Genomic DNA, 22,845 nt, shown 5'->3' with positions numbered 1-22,845 from the left:
TGCTCTGCTGCAGCAGACAGCACGAGCTGTTTACACCCTGCTCTCTTCCTCTGAAGATGCTCCGCCCCCTTACCTGTCTCAGGCACTGATAATAGTCCATAAACTCCAAGGTTAAACCCCGCTTTCACACCTGCCTCTGCAGGAAACAGGTTGTTACTTTGCCCTGAAGAGACACACATACGGTCAGAGAGAGCTCCAGAAACCAGCACCACTTCCACTGAGAGAGGACAGCAGTAGGGAGTACTGGGAGTACTGGTTCTACTGGGAATACTTCCACTTTAACCAGGTACTGAATCCAACTGCTGAAACAGACTTTAAAAGAACTGACAACGTGAGTGAGTGAAAGAAACTTTCAAGGACAGGAAGCGGTTTACTGTTTTCTACTGCGTCTCCAGTTTCACTCTGGACAAAATGGCGTCCAAGGTCAAGGACAAGCTGAGCTGTCCGGTCTGCTTGGACATCTTCAAAGATCCTGTCATCCTGTCCTGCAACCACAGCTTCTGTAGAGGGTGTGTGGGGAAGAGCTGGAAGGAGAAGGAAAACCAGGAGTGTCCCATCTGTAAGAAGAGACACTCTAGGGATGTATCTCCTAACTTGGCTTTAAAGAATCTGTGTGAGACTTTTCTGCAGATGAGAGAGCAGAGATCTTCAGAGGATCTCTGCAGTCTGCATCAGGAGAAGCTTGAACTCTTCTGTCTGGACCATCAGGAGCCGGAGTGTCACATCTGCAGAGATTCAGACAAACACAGCGAGCACCGATTCAGACCCGTCGATGAAGCTGCAGAAGAACACAAGAAGAACCTTCAGGAAACTCTGCAGCCCCTAAAGGAGAAGTTAGAGGCTCTTAAAGAAGTTAAAGTGAAGTTTGAACAAACAGAAGCTCACATCGAGGTCCAGGCCCGACACACAGAGAGGCAGATTAAGGAGCAGTTTAAGAAGCTTCATCAGTTTCTAGCAGAGGAAGAGGAGGCCAGGCTACATGCGCTGAGGGAGGAAGAGGAGCAGAAGAGACAGAGGATGAAGGAGCAGATGGAAGCTCTGAGAGCACAGATAGCAGATCTTTCACAGACAGTCAGAGTCACAGAGGACCATCTGAGGACCCAAGACGTCTCCTTCCTGAAAAACTACAAGGCTGCTGTGGAAAGAGTCCAGCAGCGCCCCCTGCTGGAGGATCCACAGCTGCCCTCAGGAGCTCTGATAGACCAGGCCAAACACATGGGCAACCTGGGCTTCAAGATCTGGACCAAGATGAAGGACGTGGTCTCCTACACACCTGTCATTCTAGACCCAAACACCGCTAGATCATTCCTTATCCTGTCTGAAGATCTGACCGCTGTGAGAGGAGGAGAGGAGCAGCAGCTTCCTGATAATCCAGAGAGGATTGGTTTATTCAGGTCCGTCCTGGGCTCTGAGGGCTTTAACTCAGGGACTCACAGCTGGGATGTCCGGGTCGGAGACTGTAAACGCTGGTTCCTGGGTGTGTTAGCAGAGTCGGTCCAGAGGAAGGGAGACATACGGTCTGGATTACTGATGTTATGGTTCTGGGATGATGAATACACAGCACACTCACCAGCTCATGGATCCACTGTTCTCTCAGTGAAGAGTCAGCCGAAGAGGATCCGAGTGAATCTGGACTGTGACAGAGGAGCGCTGTCGTTCTCCGATCCTGATACTGACACACCCATACACTCCTTCACACACACTTTCACCGACAGGATGTTCCCTTACTTTGAGACTGAGACTAAGCTCCCACTGAAGGTTTTACCAGAGACGGTCTCTGTTTCTGTGGGACTAAACTAAAACCATGTTTACACGGCATATACAGTACATACTGCTGAACTCGACTTATATGAGGCGGCTACTGTGATTATTGTTTTGTCTGTTATGGTTTTAAGACAGAGTTGGACGTAACGGAGTAGAAGAGGAAACTTCTGCCCCTTTTTTTATTGTTTGTGTGTTAATGCTTCTGTGAACTGACTCGCCACTAAAGACGGCATGATTTGATCGATCAATGATTAATGAAACTGTACAGTGATAATCTGATACTGATTTTGTGCTGCCTTCTGTGCGTGACTGGGGGAAACCTGCATTGCTTTGTTGCAAAGGCTGTTAATATTTATGTTCATGTCATATTTTTGTCTTTTGTTTTTTATATAATTTGCAAAAGTTGCAGACACTTTTTTGACTTTGTCACTAAGGGGTTATTTTCTGCAGAATTTTGAGGTAAGAAATAGTATAATCTGTTACGGCTTAAGGCTGTAACATAAGAAAATGTGGAAAAAGTGAAGTGCTGGGAATACTTCCTGATTCACTTTTCTTGGCCTAATTTATTTAGAACAGCTCTACACTTTATTCTTTATGACATTAACATGGTCTGAATCCTGCCTGTCCTCTGTCATGGCTATGCTTGTTAGAGCTGATAACTCCTCCTCAGCAGTGTTAGTTTCACAGACTAAAACTATGACTAAAACTGTTAGTCGACAGACTTTTTTCCATGACAAAAACTAGACTAAGACTAACAAAAATAGATCTGTGATGACCAAAACTGACAAAAACCAAGTTTAGTTTTCGTCAAGATGACTAAAACTAGACGAAAATGTAGTTTTCGTCGGACATTCAAAATCCATGATATTTCTGCACTGAGGGTAAATCTGTCTAAAAACAGTGCATCTGTATCTATTCTGCCTCTCAGCTGTAGAAAGCAGGGACCCCAGGTTTGGCAGAGAACACACTACCATGATTTGGTACCAGATTTAGGCAAGAGAATAAATGCTTGGACTAAAAGTAAAGACTAAAATGTGAGGACTTTTTATGGACTAAAACTAGACTGAAATGTTTTTGAGTTGTCGTTGACTAAAACTAGACTAAAACTAAAAAGGGTAGAAATGACTAAAATGTGACTAAAACTAAAATGCATTTCATTTAAACACTAAAACAAAGAGTAAAATTAAAAATAGCTGCCAAATTAACACTGCTCCTCACTCGGTCAGTGGTAAACTGGTGATTTGAGGCGGTGGGCTGTTGTAGGAAAGGGTTAATTATGTGTTCATGGCAGTGTTACTTTTGGCAGCTATTTTTAATTTTAGTCTTAGCCATGGTCTTTAGATGAAATGTCTTTTAGTTTTAGTCACATTTCAGTCATTTCTACCCTTTTTAATATTAGTCTAGTTTTAGTCCATAAAAGTTCTCACATTTTAGCCTTTACTTTTAGTCTAAGCATTTATTTTCTTGCCTAAATTTGGTACCAAATCATGGTAGTGTGTTCTCTGCACTCTGCCAAACCTGGGGTCCCTGCTTTCTACAGCTGAGAGGCAGAATAGCTATGGGTGCATTATTTTTTGACACATTTACCTGCAGTGGAGGGTTAGGGTTAGTGTTAGATTTTGAATGTCTGACCAAAACTACATTAGATTTTAGTCTAGTTTTAGTCATCTTGATGAAAACTAAACTTGGTTTTAGTCAGTTTTAGTCATCACAGATCTATTTTTGTTAGTCTTAGTCTCGTTTTTGTCAGTTTTAGTCATCACAGATCTATTTTTGTTAGTCTTAGTCTCGTTTTTGTCATGGAAAAAAAGCTGTCGACAAACATTTTTAGTCATGGTTTTGTGTCGACAAAATAAACACTGGTTCATGGGACCCCTAGTTGTCAGGACAGTCGCTTACCTTTGCCTAATGGTAAAGTCAGCCCCCTGATTGTTCTCAACAACATGAGTCAATTTCAAAAGCCTTCAAATCTAGAACTTTCTGAGTTTGACTACTAAATTCAGCATAAAAATATAATGAAATATTAACTTGAAAAAGTTTGCATAGATTATAAAATGTAGCCAAATCAAAATTATTTTTGCAAATTCTGTTGATGCGGTGTTTATATATGTATATTATATATCATATATGTTCTGTATACAGGGGCGTAGCACATGGGGAAAGGGTACTGATTACTAGGGCCCACAGTAGGGACAGGCCCTTGAGGAGCCTGCAATGAAAAGTGTGTTTTTAATCTGTTTTTTTCTTAGTAACTAGTTTCATTATTGGATCAAAAGCAGCAAAATGAATCGGTCAAAAGTCGGAAATTTGTATCAAATAGAGTAAAGAAAAAAAATTGGGGAGCCTCAACTCCTCCCTTAAAGATGTCAAAATGGTATATATATATATATATATATATATATATTTCCGACTTTATTCTTTCTGGGGGCCCAAAACCTCTAGCTACGCCCATGTCTGTATATATCCATGTTAACATCAAAGAAAACTTAGAACTGTTGAGCAGAATGGGACAACATTCCTCTCCTAAAACTTTAGCAACTGTTCTCCTCACCTCCCAGAAGTGTATAGACTGTTGCTGAGGTAAGACAGGATGCTTTACAGAGGTACCACGGTCCTGTCCCTACTTTTTTGAGATGTGTTGCTGCCATCAAATTCAAAATGAGCGAATGAAATGATAAAATGTTGTTTATGTTCTATTCTGAATAAAACATGGGTTTATGAGATTTTACAGTCATTGACTTTTGTCTTTATTTACATTTTACACAGTGCCCCAACTTTTTGGGAATTGGGGTTCTGGTTCATCTCTGAAATTTGGCCTTGAGTTCAATGACACTATCTTCTGTTGTATGAAGAACGTCAAATATATATTTTATGCAGTTTTCACTGACATAATTGACAAAATAAACCAAAAAATATTTTATCTCAGGGAGGCATTGATGAAACTGATTAGATATTGGAGATCAAAGGTCAAAGGTTAAGTCCATGAGGCCTCATGGCCTTTGGTTATAACATCTAAACCACAGAAATGGTCCCAGTCTTTCTTCTTGACCTTCCTGAACCTAAACCATCCTGCAGAGGAGAACAACCACCAGGCAGTAGTTCTAGTTTATGGCACTGTTTAGACTTTATTGACAAAATAAACCAATAAAATAAACCACACTGACCATAAAAACCAGCATAATAAATGAACATTCTTTCATAAAAATGTTTAATGTACTGGCCTGTCAGTCTATAGATGAAGAGCATTTCACTAACTCTAAAACACTGCAACTTTAATTCCCTTTACACACATACAGTTCATGAATGTGTAACAATATCACCGTATAAACGTACAGACTAAAACAGACATAAACTGCTAAACTAGCTGTATAAAAGGAATGAATCAGATGTAAAGATACACACTCTTTTAAAGGCTCAGAGTGCATTTTAAAGGCACGTTTTTATACCAAACAGAACAATAATTCCTTACCCTTTTAATTTCACTATATTTATAATACATGACAAAATATATTTATTGATATTAATAAAATTATGCTGGCATTAATGCAAAAGGACATTCATAAAATCAATAAATGGGTGTCAATAAAGTTAACAATATTTGGAATGGCATCACTGGAGAATAAACAGGCTGTGAATGAGTGCAAAGATTAAAAATATTCATTACAATCATCATATGACAGAAGAGATACATGGATTTGTTTAGATGTGCAGTAGTAATAATAAAAAACGCTGCTGGAGTAAAAACTATAAAGAATAACAAAGATTTATGGCATAATATGGCTCTAACGAGCACTCAGTGACCACCGTTAGAAGATGAAAACCAGCAACTTGGTGCATGTTTGAGATTTAGAGCAATCCTGCTTCATATTGTGAAACAGACACATGGATCAGATTTAGGGATTATTTATAGGAGTCATGAAAGAACGATCAGTCCGTGTTAGCCAGCAGATCATTGAGGAGACGCTCACACATGTACAGACAGCGAGGGACGTGGAAGAGACCTGGAGAGGAGAAAACGAACCGTTATCAGGGGGAACAGGACCATGAAGGCTCTTCACAAGCTGGGCAGGAAGGTTTCAGGTTTACATCATGGTGTCTAGTTTAAGGTTGGTTTGATTTATGAAGCACTAAAGCAGCAGAAGTCCTCTGTCTCGGGTGTTCTTACCTTTAAAGGGGCCTCCTTTAAAATCCAGAGCAACTTTCCCTTCTTGAGTCAAATATCCAAACCACTCACCACCTTCAGCATCTGGGAACTGCACAGTCAGACACAAACATGCTTTATATGCAGTATACCAGAGCTGTGAGTGCAGTGATTATAAAACAGAGAAAAATGTTATCAAAGTAAAAACTCACATGTTTAAATGTGTAGTCATAAACCTGAGAGAATGTGTGGAGCAGCTGCGGTCTCTTGGTTTGACTGTAGGCCATCAGGAAGGCGATGAGAGCTTCACAGTGTGGCCACCACAGCTTCATGCTCCACTCCAACTGAGACCAAAACACAAACATCACAGTCTGAAAATCGTGCAAACTGTAGAATTAAGGCTGCATTTTTTAGAGCAACACATTCAGGATTATTTTAATGATCGACAGTTTTATTAACAAAACTGGACAATAACTACAGCTCTGAAGTCACATTTAAACCCAAAACAGCTGCAAAAGAAAAAAGAGGACTAACTTAACTGCATAATTACCTTAGCAACACTTTAATAAAAAGATGCATGTTATGTAGCCTAATTCTAGTACTGTTAAACCTCAGTGAGTTTTGAGGGTGTAACATGGAGCTATATTTATTCAAAGTGGTTATAAGACTTTAATATGATGATAGAAAAAAAATCAAATGATAGCAATACCTGTTTCAATATCCCACCAACACAAACAGAAGCCGCCTAATATTGGATTATTTCTTGCTTTTAATTTGTTATTGTAGAAGACTTTCTGCACACTGTGCACAGATGAACTTGTTTCAAAACCTTGCTGATGCATTTTTACAATTTTAGGTTTATGCACGAAGAGTCTGTTTTTTTTTTTCTGTTTTTTTTTTTTCCATCATCCAATAACAGAGACCATGCACACTGAACCTCATGAATTCTTTTCATATTTTTTGCAAAAATTGCAGAACAAGAAAAAAAAATGGAGTCAAGCAGAGCAGATGATTTTGTGGCTCTTTCACTACAGAAAAAATGAAAAAAAAAAAGAGAAAACACTGGGTCCTTCCTGACAGAGCCTTTCATACATTTCACTTATCTGCACAAGCTTGTGGTCACGGAGCTGTGCCAAGCCCTAAAAAGCTTGTTGGAAAAATGGAAGGCATCTTTTACATTCAGTCTTTCTTACTCCACGTGGGTTTGAGCACAAACTTTGTCCTTAATCTACAATGTTTCACAGTTAAAATCCAAAATATGTGCACCACAAGAATTTTAAACTTTCAGAGTCAGAGAGATGTGGAGAGAAAAGGAGCTGCAGCCGCTGTGACTAATAGGTTGTTTGCAACCACTTCCTCCTGAATGTCTGTTGGGGGCAGGAAGTGGGGGACAGCCGTTAGGAATGAATGGGAACAGGAGGAAGAATTTTCTAGCCCTATATCTGCAGTTTCAACACTTTACAAAAAAGTGATTTTTACCAGTTAAACTGATTTACTTGGCATTAAAATTTACTCAGTCCTGCACACCTCCTAGTATCGTCTGTCCAGATGAAGGGAGACCAGAGTCCAGGAAAGTCTAGTACTGAGCTTAGACACTACCTGAGCCTCTTTTACACGTAAAAGAAATCCTACTTCAGGGTGCACAGATAACCTAGCAGTCTAAGGCGCTACCCATGTACGCGGGCGGCCTGGGTTTGCATTAGGCCTATGGCCCTTTGCCGCATTCCCCCCTCTCTCTCTCTTTTCCGACTCTATCCACTATCCTCCACTATGGAATACGGGCATAAAAACCCCAAAACTAAATCTTTAAAACAAATCCTCATTATGTCACAAACATCCAAAACCCTTTTCAAACTGAAATGGTCAAGGGAGAGGACTTGATGGATGCAGTGTTTTTTGTTGTGGTTTTGCCTTCTCTTCTTGTCTTCATTGCTGGATAAAGATTTTTGTATATTTTTGTTTTATCATTTCATTAAAATGTTTGGAAATAAACAAATAAACTAAACATGCTGTTAACTAAAACGGCGATACACTGAATTAACCTTGTGTGGTAAGGGACTGAGTGATGATGAGCTGGTCATGAAAAAGCCTGTTCTACAAAACAGCTCTTTAATGTGAGCTACGGTAGCTAGCTCCTGTTTGAGTGCCAGTTTCCTTTCCTACATCCTTGGTTGTTATTTAATCCACTTTTTAAAAGCTAAACTAGTACCAAATGAAGAACTGTTGGTCTTAAACAACTGGTTCATGCCAAATGATCTGGATCTCTAAAAAGAGATGGATTTCCAGCCACAATGAGGGAGACTGGATGAACATCAGCTGAGGAAACACAGGTAAAATCAGAGTTTAGTGAGTTAAACCATGGCAGACCTGGACTTAACCAAACCAGAGCGGCTTGTCCAAGCTTTAGACGGAGGCTTTTCTCTACTTCAGGAAAAAAAAGCAGCTTTAGAATTCAGAATGATTTGGATTCACACTTTAAACACTTGGTAAAGTTGTAAACAGCTCAAAACATGGCCTTTTTGGGAGCCATTTTCTATGCAGAAGTCACTACTTGCCCCCCAGCGGGTGTTCTCCTCTGCTGCATGGTGCCAATGTGGCCAAACGGTTGATTGGCTATCGGTGGAGAACCAATAACCATTTTGATTCCTGTTATAATCATTTTAAAGTTTAAAATTTCAATACAGTGACAACCCCAGCAGACACCAGTCTAATGCACAGAACCTTCCATTACAGTCTTGATTCATCAGCATCTACAGGCTCTATCACCTGTGTGGGACAGTGACCGTCCACATCCAGGAAGTAGAACAGCCCGCCGTGCTCTTCATCCCAGCCCCGCTGAAAAGGAAGCTCCACAAACTTGTCAATGGCGGTCTGCTGGAGTGCGTCGTCTCCTCGCTCTGCGCTGAACTGCAGCAGGAACCAGCCGGCCTCCAGAGCATGGCCTGAGTCAGCATGAGAGAATGTGGAGGTCAGCGTTATGAACAGGAAAGACAGCGGCTCAAGCTTCCTCCTGCAGTCACTGTTTCCTTTCACTGTCACTGTCTGTCTGTTAGTGCAGTGGTTCTCAACCTTGGGGTCGGGACCCAATTGGGGGTCACGAGACACTGAAAGGGGGTCTCCAGACGCCTTAAAGAAACTAAGAATATTTTCAAAATCACACATTTGTCACTTACACCATTTTGGGCAAATTTTAACCCGTTTTCATCACCTTTTCCAACCAATTGTGGCACATTTTTGCCACTCAAAATCCAGTTTTGTCAAATTTTTAACCTTTCCACCACTTCTTTTCTGCCCGTTTGTGCCCCTTCTAAACCAATTCTTGCCAGTTTCTGCCTATTGTTGGCTCTGTTGACCCATTATTGCCACTATTAACCCCTCTTTACAACATTTTATGCCTTTTTTAATCACATTTAACTATTTGATATGACCAATTTTTGCCAGTTTAACCCATTTCAGCCAATTTCTGCCTCAGTAAACCCTTCTATGCCAGTTTATAGCAATTTTCCATCCAATTTTTAGCCACTTAAAGGCCATTTCAGACACTTTTTAATCCTCTTTTACCACTTTATTTGCCTGTTTGAGCCACTTTAACCCATTTTTGCCATTTTTTGGTGATTTTTTGCCACTTTTATTCATGTTTTTACAATTCTAACCCATTTCTGTTACTTTTAAAATCCAGTTTCATCACCTTATCAATCATTTTTGCCATGGTTAACCCATTTTAATTCTGTTTTTAAGAAAAGGAATTTATATTTTTAAAAGAGCACTACTTACTACACAAATTTATAAAAAAGATATTTGTTTCTTTGATAAGAGTGGTTATCATTCAGGTTAAATATAAAGTTTGGATACCACAGCTTAACTTTACAATGGACCATGATTTTGCTGACCCCTTGTTTGGTTGGGCCCCAGAAAGCTCTCCCCTTTATCCCCCCTTATTCCCTGTCTGCACTGCACATGTTCATGGCTGTTTAGCCACCTTCAGGTACAGTGGAGGGCAGTCCTTGGCCCCTTTATTTTGGGGGTTGCGGGCTGAAAAGGTTGAGAACCACTGTGTTAGTGTACCTGGGTTCTGCAGGCGGCCCTGGCATCCCGGCAGCTCTGCTCCCTCTGTGGAAACGTTCTCTAAAATCGCCGTGCCGTCTCTCTGTGTCGAGTCACAGAAGAAGAAATACATTCAGCAGCTTAAATCCCTGACTAAACAGGGAGTATCTCTTTTTAAAAGTACTTTCCTCTGACCTGGATGTGTTGTAGGATCTGTTTTACACACCAGCTGCCCAGCTCTCTGTACTTCTGCACCATCTCCGGCCCCCGGCCCTCAGTCAACTGCTGAACCAGACACAGGAGCATCATGGGAACCGCCATGCTGTTGGTGGGAGCGTCTCCGGGAAGCTGCGGCCGACCCAGACCTGAAGAGTCCTCCCGAACCCAGAAGATTAGTTGCTCCATCATCTGTTCAGCCTCCAGCTGGAGAAGAGAGCATGTCAGAATCAATGATAAAGTTTGTCTGCAGTGTTTGATCATTTAAAACTATAAACAACCAATTTTTGGTTGAGTTGGAGTCTTATTTTTGTTGCTGTGGTGTTAAAACAAGCATTAGTATCATCTGAATTTACCAGAAGCATTTTGAAGCTTTGAAATCCAGCTTGCAGCAAATCCTAAAAACTTTGGAGAATCCAAATGCCTTTAAAAGCAACCTTACAAGAAAAGTGTCAATACAAGGACTGGGAACATTTTTGAGGAAGTCTCCTCCAAATTTAGATAAAGAAGGAACTAGTATGAGTTTCAACGTCCTTTTCTGTTCATGCACTATCAACATCAATCCACTTCAACCCCTTTGGGAGCAAAACAGTGTAGTTTACCAGTAGTTTTGGGCTATTGAAGTCTTTTACTTGAGCTGAGCTGTCTAGCCGTACTTTGCATCCATGTGGTCTGTATTTCTGTGTGCTCTCTTAAAGTGCACAGATACAGCTGAAGGGTTGCAATACCACTGGGAAATGTTGGGGCTGTGTTGAGCAGTGTAGTCGACAGTTCAGTCAGCACAAAAATCACATTTAAGAGTTCTTCAGGTGTGTCGGACTGGTAGGAAACGTTGGGTTTAACCCAGACTCGTTGCAGGGATTATATATCCCATCTAACCTGGGGACATGCTGGGATGAGTGGGAGAAATGGCTGGGTGGGAGCAAGGACACTAGAGTCAACAGTAAATAATTCACAGCGTGGTTTTTAAGGATCTGGGCATCTCCTTTTCTTTGCGTTACAAATTACTAGACTCACTAATCTTCGTACCTGCATGTCCGCGTCCCCGGTGACTCTGCTCAGCTCGTCCATGGCCATGATGTAGAAACACTCACTGAAGATCGTCCTCTGAACTTTCACCGCTCGACCGTCTCTGGTCAGACAGAAGGCACATTTCCACGGACCGCTGCCGCTGCTGGGAACACGGGCAAACTTTCTGAGGAATGATCCACCTAAAATACAAAGACAACGAGATTATCTGATGAAAAAACATATTGAGGCTAAAAACCCCTTTAGAGACAGAAATAGCAGTTATTAGGCAGCTGTGGATTTGTATCAGCGATGTTTGGACACACGAGGAGAAAAGTCATCAGTTAGAGAAGTTCTGATAAGAGGAAAGAGTATAATGTTTTTAATTTCACAGGCTGACACAGTTATGCATTTAAATCACAGGCCAAAAACAGTCTGAAGAGACTAAATCCTTATCTGCTGTTTGGATCTATAAAAGCAGCCTGATGGGATTCTCAAAAATAAATAAAATCTAAAAGTTTTTCTGAGGTTGAATTCTAGTAAATGTTATGTTTTACCACCTCTGCTTGCTCTTGACAGTAACAGTCCATTTCAACATCTTCCATAGCAGGTAAGCAGTGGTTAACCTGAACATGTGACTGTTAGCAGAGCGCTGACATCTCTGTAGTCTGCTATGCTGCAGGTTTATACTGATGAACAGAGCAAACACTCTTCACTGTCATTAACCGTCATTAATCACTGCATCTACAGAGAAAACCCAGCAGCACCATCTGCTGCACAGATGAACATGTGGATGTTTGGAACAATAGAATCACTTTAAAAAGCTGAATCCTGCATGAAAACAACATCTATGTGTTATAGAGCAGATTTAAAGGGGAGAATATTCACATTTCAACTATGATTACTGTAGAGAAGCTCACCTTCTCCAGGTTAGTTTACATTTCAGCTCTACAGAGTTTAGGGCAGTGGCTTTGAAAACATCAGAAATCTCCATACATATTCAGAAACAGGTGAAATAGACTCTTAAACACACATGTCACCCTAAACATGCCAAACATGTCACATGTATGGTATCTTTAGTTTATGTATGGGTGAACAAAACCATCCATCCATCCATGCATCCATTCATCCAGCCATCCATCCATGCATCCATCCATCCATCCATCCATCCATCCATCCATCCATCCATTCATCCATCCATCCATCCATGTAAAAATGTAAAATTGGATGTATCTGTAGTTTGACTACAGTTCATCCATGAAGACTTTGACTGCAAATCTGTCTTTAAAATCCTCGACTGAAGAAGACTGTTAAACAGAGGACACTCCTCTTCCTCTCTATCACTGACTGTTAATGAACACTGCTCTCTCTGTCTCCTCTCATGCAGCTGGTGTCCACTTTATCAAAGACCAACAACTTCTTTACATTCACACTCACCAGCTTTAGCTGCCTCCAGGATTTCAGGTCTGTGGAAACGATCTACAGTCCTGTACAGACGACAGTACATCCAGACCTGAGGCAGAAATAAGACAAACATTCATACAAGAGCTGCTGACATAAATGCATCATTAACAACTGAATCATTTATTTATTAGCAGTTATTTTGTTAGAGAGTGACACATGGCTATGTTTGACACAGGTGGGGTTGTAATTAGAGATAACTGAGAATTAAATCATGCTGTTTATAAAGAATTGAGCAGAGAAGGAGCCTGGTAAAATAGAAACTATTTTGGCCTTTTGATTTTGAGTTTGTTTGAATAATTGTTGATCAGAAAAATGGGATTTTGATTCTTAGAAATAATCAGTTCTGCTGTTTATATTCATACCTGTCTTCCCTGCAGCCAGACGTACTTCAGCTCATCGTAAACCGTCCCGTCCCTCCCAAGACACGTGAAGAAACCTCTGAAACATGAAGTAAAGATTCAGTAAAGCCTTCATTATATTCACACAGAGCAGCTGTTTCCTCTGACAGTATGCTCAGGCAGATAATCCATGATTCTGCCGCGTGTTCCTGTCTAATATGGGGATATCAGACATTCAGTCTCTCCTGGGTAGTCAGGATAAAACCTGATAAACCCAGAGAATGGCCCCTGATAAACCCAGAGAATGGGCCCTGATAAACCCAGAGAATGGGCCCTGGTAAACCCAGAGAAAGGACCCTGGTAAACCCAGATTATGGCCCCTGATAAACCCAGAGAATGGGCCCTGATAAACCCAGATTATGGCCCCTGATAAACCCAGAGAATGGCCCCTGATAAACCCAGAGAATGGACCCTGATAAACCCAGATTATGGCCCCTGATAAACCCAGAGAATTGACCCTGATAAACCCAGAGAATTGACCCTGATAAACCCAGAGACTGGACCCTGATAAACCCAGAGAATGGACCCTGATAAACCCAGAGAATGGCCCCTGATAAACGCAGAGAATGGGCCCTGATAAACCCAGAGAATGGACCCTGATAAACCCAGAGAATGGACCCTGATAAACCCAGATTATGGCCCCTGATAAACCCAGATTATGGCCCCTGATAAACCCAGATTATGGCCCCTGATAAACCCAGATTATGGACCCTGATAAACCCAGAGAATGGGCCCTGATAAACCCAGAGAATGGACCCTGATAAACCCAGATTATGGCCCCTGATAAACCCAGATTATGGCCCCTGATAAACCCAGATTATGGCCCCTGATAAACCCAGAGAATGGACCCTGATAAACCCAGAGATTGGGCCCTCCTCATTTCTGATTTACTGATATCAATGTATGTGTGCAGGATCAGTAGCATTGGTGCTAGCATCCTGGGCAACAGTAAACTGATGTTGAAATAATCTATTTGTGCTACTTTCCAACCCTATTTCACCACTTTGTACATAATTTTTCCCTGTTTTTTGCCATTATTTGCCCAATTTTTTAACCACTTTTTACCCATTTATGCAACTTTTAACCCAATTTTGCCATGTTTTGGTCACTTTTAACCCACTTTTGCCTCTTAACACCAATTACACTTCTTCTTTCTTCCATATCAAACACTCCTGTGTAGTTTTTTTTGCTCTTTTGCTACTCTGACCCCCAATTTTGCCACTTTTGCCCATTTTGCCATTTTCCTTTGCCAGTTTCAACCTATTTTTTGCCCTTTAGCCAATTTTGCCAGCTTTTAGCCACTTGTTGTCCATTTTGCTACCTCTTTTTTTAGCTATTTTTAAACCACGTTGTCGTCTTTTGCCCTTCTTTAGCAACTTTGAGCCCATTTTTGCTACTTTTTGAGTATTTTGCTAGTGTTCTTGCCACTTGTCGTCCATTTTTGCAAATTCCTTTGGCTACTTTTAGCCCATTTTTTTCCGTTTTTCCCATTGAGCCACCTTTTATCCATTTGTCCATTTTGCAATGTCTTTTGCCACTTTTAAAATGTTCTGTCTGTTTCTTCCTGTAAATATTTGTGCTACCTCTTTTTGCTGCTTTTTGGCAGCTTTTTGACACTTTTCTTTCTTGCTACTTCAACCCAATTTTTGCCACTTTTTAAGCCTGTTTTTGTCTCTTCTCACAATTATCTATCCTTATCATTTTCCATTGAAGTCTCCATTTCTTTGATTTCATCTTTTGAGCATCCAGGGGTTTTTGCACATCATAGCTTAGCTATAAGGTCCTAATTGTTTATATAAGTCCATCTACATTGTTCACATTACCATTAAAAGTTGGACTGTTTTTAAAGAACGGGTTTAAATTTTGACAAAGACAATATTTTACTACAGCTTTGATAAATAAAACTCTTTCTTGTTGCTTTGATATGAGTGTTTATTATTCAGGTTAAAATGAAATATGGCCCCCACAGCTTAACCTAACCTGACCTCTGTGGGTCCCTCAGTTTGTCTGGGCCCAGAAAGCTCTCCTCGTTATCCCTCCTTATGAGCAGCCTTGATTGTATGCGGTCAAATCAACAGACTGTTCTCTAATACACCTGAATTGTTTTAGCATCAGGCATGGACTACATTACCCATGAACCGTGTCGTGAGAGTATTTCAGCCAGAAGTCGACCACACTGTCCAGCTCTTTGCTGATCCGGTCTCGCCATTCCCTCAGCGTCACTGCAGACATTTTCCCTTTAAAAACAACAGGAAATTCAGTTTGTCAAAAAAAGAAAAAAGGCTAAACAATTTAAAAAACACTAAAATGAAACTCTGAATCAAACCTGTGAGCTTTAACAGCAAAGCACATCCTGTTACGATCATTAAAATGAACCATTTCGTTTTTTTAAAACTGCTGTAAATAAACAAGGTAATGTGTTAAATTCTTGAATATGAAATATCACAGTGAGTATTCAGACCCTTTCCAACATCTCTGTAAATGTAGCCCAGGCTCCTCTATTTCCCTGGTCTTTGCTGGGATGTTTCTACACCTTGACTGGAGTCCACCTGTGCTAAATTAACCTGACTGGACATGATTCTAAAGGAACACACGTCTCTATAGACAGTGCATATTACTGCAAAAACCAAGCCATGAGGTCAGAGGTCAGCGGAGCTGCAGAGATCAGAGACAGGATTGTTGACAGGCACAGATCTGGGGAAGACTACAGAAACATTTCTGCTGCTCTGAAGGTTCCAGAGAGAACAGTGGCCTCCAGAATTCTCACATGGGAGAAGTTTGGACCAATCAGGACTCTTCTAGAGCTGGCCACCCGGCCAAGCTGAAAAATCAAGGTGGCCAAGAACCTGATGGTAACTCTGACTGAGCTCCACAGAACCTGTAGAGATGGGACAAAGTCCCAGAAGGACAACCATCACTGCAGCCCTCCTCTGATCTGGGCTTTATGGCAGAGTGGCTTAGCCTCTCCTCAGTGTAAAAGTCATGAACGCCTACTAGGTGTTTGGAAAAAGACTCCACATGGAGGACATATGGAGCGTAAACAATGAGCCGATGTCCATGAGAGCTACTGCTGTCAGGAGTGGGACTTATAAACACTCCTTTAGGACATTTCTTACCAAGCATCTTCTACATTCTGAAGATAAACTGGAGAAACCGACCCAAACCAGCAGAGCTGAATGGACATTTGTCATCCAGGTAAGTTGATGTCTGTGGCATGTCGGCATGTCTACCTTCTGAAAACAACAGTCAGCTGTTGGAGAGGAAACCTGAACTGAAGCTTAGTTTAGTTTTTCTATTATTTTCTAAAATCCTTTAAAAAAAAAAAACACTTTGTATTTTAAAAATGCAGATGTTATTTGTTAAAATCATTAAACAAAGCCATTTTCTTCTATTACAATCTGAACAATTTTTCAAAAATGGTAATGAGAGTAGCAGCAGGGCATCTCTGGCCCTAACAGACTTCAGCATCTCCACTGATTACTCGTGTGATATTTTAAGGCTGTTTAATTATCAGCTGAACTATGACAATAAAATACCTGCTTAATATCAAGGCCGCCCTTTTGGGGGTGGGTGGGGGGGGGCTTAAACATGGCAAAATAAGTGAAATAGGATTGAAAAGGGCAAAACTGGGCAAAAAATTGATTAAAAGTGGCTAATAAAAGCAGCAAAATTGCAAAAGCCTGTCCACAATCCTCTCAAGTACCAGAAAAATCCACTCCCTTCCCCACCCTCTTTCTCCACCTTTCAGAAAATCTGTGTTGAAACAAGTGGTTCTCAGATTTTACCCTCATGATGTCACATTGGGAGTTAGCCCCGCCCCCTGGTCTGACTGGCCCTCCCCACTTGGAGGAAAGTTCCGCCCTCCTCTCCTGATCCTCCTCTCAGACACCAGCTGAGATTCTGGATAGCTCAGTGGTTCCCCTGCTGACTTTGATCTGGAAGATTGACGGTTCAAATCCCAGTTAGGTCCTTAATTTTGGATAAAAGTGCCTGTAACATCAGGAGAGCCACATCCACTTCCTGAGAGGGGCGTGGTCAGGGGCGGAGTTACACAGCTCAGTAACATTTAAAGTCACAGACACAGTAACAGCAGGAATAAAACAGAGGGGTTTTAGACATGCAAAACATCCAATACCGGAGTGTTTTTTTCTGCAACAGACTACACAGGAATGTTTTAGGGGACCTCTGAGATGAACATAAACCTGTCCTAGAAGGGAAAAATATGTACCCTTTAAAACATGTCAAAAATGGGTCAAAAGTTTGCAAAGAGTGCAGAAAAAGTGGTCAAAAAAAAAAACCCAAAAACAAATAGGTGCACAAAATTGATGAAAAGAGGGGACAGTGGAAGAAAAGTGGTGAAAAGCATTTAAAAAGTGGCAGAAATAAATGACTTTAAATTACTAACAACAGCAGATGCAGTGATGGCTTGACACACTTTTCAGCTCCAAATTGAAGTAATTGTTAGCCAGGATGCTAGCACCAATGCTAATGATGGGGGGGGGGGGTCTCTGTGTTTATCAGGGGCCCTGACAATTCTATGGGCAGGCCTGGTTAATCTAAAGTCATAACTACTTACAGTCACTTTAAATGCATTATTTATCACTTCTTTCAGGTAGTAATGATGGGTATAAATGGAGTCCCTTAATAAAAAGTTCATTCCTTGTTTATTTGAAGTGTTAGAACTTTAATGTTGAAGTCTGACCGGATAAACTGGATCAGAATCAGCTGTCAGTGTTAGCTAGCTTTCATCAGACATCTTCAGGCAAGCATCAGGCTGGTTTTATCCGGATCTATCACTCTAACCTGCTCATTCATAGCGGATGTCTGTTACTGTTGAGATAAACAACCCTGCCATCGGTGCACATTCTCCCCTTATTAGCAGCAGATTTAAATCTCTCTCACTCTAGTCCAGTTTTTCTCTTCTGTGCATAAACAGAGCAGAAAAATGCCTCAGATTAAAAACGTTTACCTTCTGGTCCGTGTTCTCCACAGGCGGAGCAGCAGCAGAAAGTCCCCCCGGCAGCAGAGCTCTGTCTGCGGGTAGAGAGAGCGTCGACGAGCCGTCATGTGATTCACCGGTCAGCTGGTGCAGGAGAGAGAGCCAGTGGGTGTGTGTGTGTGAGTGTGTGTGGGGGATTGAGAGAGGAAGTGGGCCGAAGATTAGAGCAGCTCTCTGTCCTCCACCATCACAAACAGGAGTCAAACAGGAATGTGCCGATGAGGCAGAAAAGCTCCATTATTTTAGTGTTTTAAAGATCCTGCAGGACAGAGGTCAGAAAAATCAGGTCAGAGAGGCTGCATGAGACTTTTATGATCTTTCTATAAAGGAGGAGAGAGTTTAAATGACACAGGGGCGTCTCTAGGATTTCTAGACCCGATGGCAGGATACCAAAGAGGACCCCTTACACCCCCCATAATAACATCCTCTGTTATACAAACAGCCATAGATGTGCTAACTTAAATGGCAATGTGTAACTATTCCACGTTCCAAGTTGGGTCGCAGTGTAAAAAGTAAACAAAAACAGAGTACAGTGATTTATAAATCTTATAAACCCATATTTTATTCACAATAGAACATAAACAACATATTAGATGTTGAAACAGACATTTTTTTTTTTTTAAGATTTATTTTTGGCCTTTTTTGCCTTTATTAGATAGGACAGTGGATAGAGTCGGAAACAGGGAGGAGAGCGGGGAGAGACATGCAGGAAATAGTGCCACGGGCCGGACTTGAACCCAGGTCGCCTGTGTACATGGCGTGCGCCTTAACCACTCGACTACCAGCGCGCCTGAAACAGACATTTTACCATTTTATGAAAGATAGTTCATTTTGAGTTTAATGGCAGCCATTAACAGGGCCATATTTACCATTATGTTGCATCCAAAGTGGTGAAAGGGGGTTAACAGAGTCACAGTTGGGTAAAAAGCAGCAAAAAAGACAACAAATAGGTGCCCATAATTGATGGAAAGTGGCTAATTAAATTGGCAAAAATGGCCAAAAAGTGGTGAAAAGCAGTTAAAAGTATCAAAAATGGGTAAAAAGTGGCAGAAGAGTGCAGAAAAAGTGTTGAAATGTGGTTAAAAAAAACTCAAAATTGGGTAAGAAGCAGCAAAAAAGAAAACAAATAGGTGCCCAGAATTGATGAAAAGTGGCTAATAAGAGTGGCGAAAGTGGCCGAAATAGTGGTGAAAAGCAGTTAAAAAGTGTCTTAAATAGGTTAAAAGTGGCTGGGGAGTGCAGAAAAAGTGGTGAAAAGTGCTTAAATAGTGGCAAAAATGGGTTAAAAGTGGCAGAAGACTGCAGAAAAAGTGGTGAAAGGGGGTTAACAGAGTCCGAATTGGGTCAAAAGCAGCAAAAAAGATAACAAATAGGTGCCCAGGATGAAAAGTGGCTAATAAAAGTGGCAAAAATTGGACATAAAAGTGGTGAAATGGGGTTATAAAGTGGCAAAATGGGTAAAAAGTGGCAGAAGAGTACAGAAAAAGTGGTGAAAAGCAGTTGAAAAGTGTCAAAAATGGGTTAAAAGTGGCAGAAGAGTGCAGAAAAGTAGTGAAAAGTGATTAAAAAGTGGCAAAAGTGGGCTAATAGAAGTGGCAAAAATTGGACATAAAAGTTGTGAAAGGGGGTTAAAAAGTGGCAAAAATGGGTTAAAACTGGCAAAAGAGTACAGAAAAAGTGGTGATAGGGGGTTAACAGAGTCCAAATTGGGTCAAAAGCAGCAAAAAAGACAACAAATAGGTGCCCAGGATGAAAAGTGGCAAATAAAAGTGGCAAAAATTGGAGAAAAAAGCAGTGAAATGGGGTTACAAAGTGGCAAAATAGGTTAAAAGTGGCAGAAGAGTGCAGATATAGTGGTGAAAAGCGGTTAAAAAGTGGCAAAAACAGGTTAAAAGTGGCAGAAGAGTGCAGAAAAGTAGTGAAAAGTGATTAAAAAGTGGCAAAAGTGGGCTAATAGAAGTGGCAAAAATTGGACATAAAAGTTGTGAAAGGGGGTTAAAAAGTGGCAAAAATGGGTTAAAACTGGCAAAAGAGTACAGAAAAAGTGGTGATAGGGGGTTAACAGAGTCCAAATTGGGTCAAAAGCAGCAAAAAAGACAACAAATAGGTGCCCAGGATGAAAAGTGGCAAATAAAAGTGGCAAAAATTGGAGAAAAAAGCAGTGAAATGGGGTTACAAAGTGGCAAAATGGGTAAAAAGTGGCAGAAGAGTAAAGAAAAAGTGGTAAAACAGGGCTATCAGTCAAAATTGGGTCAAAAGCAGCAAAAAAGAAAAAATAGCTGCCCAGAATTTATGAAAAGTGGCAAAACTGGCTGAAAAGTGGTGAAAAGCGGTTGAAAAGTGTCAATAATTGGTTAAAAGTGGCAGAACAGTGCAGAAATAGTGGTGAAAAGCGGTTAAAAAGTGGCAATAATGGGCTAAAAAAAGTGGCAGAAGGGTGCAGATAAAGTGGTGAAAAGCGGTTAAAAAGTGTCAAAAATGGGATAAAAATGGCAGAGGAGTGCAGAAAAAGTGGTGAAAAGCAGTTAAAAAGTGGCGAAAATGGGCTAATAGAAGTGGCAGAAGAGTGCAGAAAAAGTGGTGAAAAGTGGTTAAAAAGTGGCAAAATGGGCTAAAAAAAGTGGCAGAAGAATGCAGAAAAAGCGGTGAAAAGCGGTTAAAAAGTGTCAAAAATGGGTTAAAAGTGGCAGAGGAGTGCAGAAAAAGTGGTGAAAAGCAGTAAAAGAGTGGCAAAAATAGGTTAAAAGTGGCAGAAGAGTGCAGAAATAGTGGTGAAAAGCGGTTAAAAAGTGGCAAAAACAGGTTAAAAGTGGCAGAAGAGTGCAGAAAAGTAGTGAAAAGTGATTAAAAAGTGGCAAAAGTGGGCTAATAGAAGTGGCAAAAATTGGACATAAAAGTTGTGAAAGGGGGTTAAAAAGTGGCAAAAATGGGTTAAAACTGGCAAAAGAGTACAGAAAAAGTGGTGATAGGGGGTTAACAGAGTCCAAATTGGGTCAAAAGCAGCAAAAAAGACAACAAATAGGTGCCCAGGATGAAAAGTGGCAAATAAAAGTGGCAAAAATTGGAGAAAAAAGCAGTGAAATGGGGTTACAAAGTGGCAAAATGGGTAAAAAGTGGCAGAAGAGTAAAGAAAAAGTGGTAAAACAGGGCTATCAGTCAAAATTGGGTCAAAAGCAGCAAAAAAGAAAAAATAGCTGCCCAGAATTTATGAAAAGTGGCAAAACTGGCTGAAAAGTGGTGAAAAGCGGTTGAAAAGTGTCAATAATTGGTTAAAAGTGGCAGAACAGTGCAGAAATAGTGGTGAAAAGCGGTTAAAAAGTGGCAATAATGGGCTAAAAAAAGTGGCAGAAGGGTGCAGATAAAGTGGTGAAAAGCGGTTAAAAAGTGTCAAAAATGGGATAAAAATGGCAGAAGAGTGCAGAAAAAGTGGTGAAAAGTGGTTAAAAAGTGGCAAAATGGGCTAAAAAAAGTGGCAGAAGAATGCAGAAAAAGCGGTGAAAAGCGGTTAAAAAGTGTCAAAAATGGGTTAAAAGTGGCAGAGGAGTGCAGAAAAAGTGGTGAAAAGCAGTAAAAGAGTGGCAAAAATAGGTTAAAAGTGGCAGAAGAGTGCAGAAATAGTGGTGAAAAGCGGTTAAAAAGTGGCAAAAACAGGTTAAAAGTGGCAGAAGTGTACAGAAAAAGTTGTGATGGGGGTTAACAGAGGCCAAATTGGGTTAAAAGCAGCAAAAAAGACAACAAATAGGTGCCCAGGATGAAAAGTGGCTAATAAAAGTGGCAAAAATTGGACAAAAATGGGTAAAAAGTGGCAGAAGAGTACAGAAAAAGTGGTGAAATGGGGCTATCAGTCAAAATTGGGTCAAAAGCAGCAAAAAAGACAACAAATAGGTGCCCAGAAATGATGAAAAGTGGCAAAAATTGGCTGAAAAGTGTGTGTGTGGGTGTGTGTGTGTGTGTGTGTGTGGGGGGGGGGGGGGTTGTACTGGTTACCCAGGCCCACAGTAGAGGGGGGCCCTTAAGAAGCCTGCAATGAAAAAGTGTGTTAGTTTCATTTTTTATTAGTGTCATTATTGAACCTAAAGCAACAAAATGAATCGGTCAACGGACGGAAATTTGTATCAGATAGAATAAAATAAAATATTTGTACAGTGTCCAAATGGTACAGTCCAGCGCTGCAAAATTGTGCAAGCAAATTTAATTTAACCATATTTAACATATTGCTCATAAATGGGGAAATTATTGTTAAAAAATTCGTAAAAATGCATAGATATTTGTTTGCTTCTTGGCAAGCGGTTACGGAGGGGCCCTGTGTAATATTCTTTCTGGAGGTCCAAAATCCCTAGCTACGCCCCTGACTGAGTATTCAGTCCTAATCTGAACACAGGCTGTGCTATGAGGTGAGAGGTTGGTATGTTTGGTCTTGGTGCAGCGCTAAAATGCATCCAAAATTATTCACAAAGATGCCCCAGTTCATGACGCATGCAGAGATGTCAAGAGGATTCGGAGAGAATGGACACGAAGAAGGACGACTCCAGGGGCTCAGACGTGTGCTTAAAAGCCCAGTTTTCACTCAGCAGGTGAGGGTTTGATGCTCTATGAGCAGCAGTAGCACAGCAATGCAATAAATCTCAGCAGGATTTATTTATGTTTGCACAAAAAAAAAGAATTACAATTTGTGTGTAAAGTCTATGTCTATAAATGTTCCAGTGTTTCTTTGCTGATCTTTGCTCTCATTAATGATCCATAAATAAAATGACAGAATCAGGGAAGCATAGAAACTGAAAGCAGTGTTCTGACTGGCTCACATTCAAACT

At 40.8% G+C, this 22,845-nt stretch overlaps 2 protein-coding genes across 2 annotated transcripts; one reads left to right on the top strand and one right to left on the bottom strand.

Annotated features, from left to right (window-relative positions):
* The first annotated feature begins 411 nt into the window (after positions 1–411).
* On the top strand, positions 412–1,800 carry LOC121517073 (nuclear factor 7, brain-like). Its single transcript, XM_041798586.1, has one exon. The coding sequence runs from the start codon at positions 412–414 to the stop codon at positions 1,798–1,800; it is 1,389 nt and encodes a 462-aa protein (XP_041654520.1).
* A 3,155-nt stretch (positions 1,801–4,955) lies between these two features.
* Positions 4,956–18,136, bottom strand: LOC121516981 (renin binding protein). The gene is made up of 11 exons (XM_041798450.1): positions 18,005–18,136; positions 15,167–15,272; positions 13,000–13,075; positions 12,611–12,686; positions 11,195–11,376; positions 10,145–10,372; positions 9,971–10,052; positions 8,672–8,847; positions 6,118–6,249; positions 5,930–6,017; positions 4,956–5,765 (listed from the first exon to the last, which is right to left on the bottom strand). The coding sequence occupies exons 2-11, from the start codon at positions 15,265–15,267 to the stop codon at positions 5,692–5,694; spliced, it is 1,215 nt and encodes a 404-aa protein (XP_041654384.1). The 5' UTR covers positions 15,268–15,272; positions 18,005–18,136; the 3' UTR covers positions 4,956–5,691.
* Positions 18,137–22,845: the final 4,709 nt, after the last annotated feature.

Source organism: Cheilinus undulatus, linkage group 11, assembly GCF_018320785.1.
Source record: "Cheilinus undulatus linkage group 11, ASM1832078v1, whole genome shotgun sequence".
In the NCBI taxonomy this organism is placed as follows: Eukaryota; Metazoa; Chordata; class Actinopteri; order Labriformes; family Labridae; genus Cheilinus; species Cheilinus undulatus.
The sequence above is the reverse complement of the archived record's forward strand: the minus strand, read 5'-3'. Positions and strand labels throughout refer to the sequence as shown.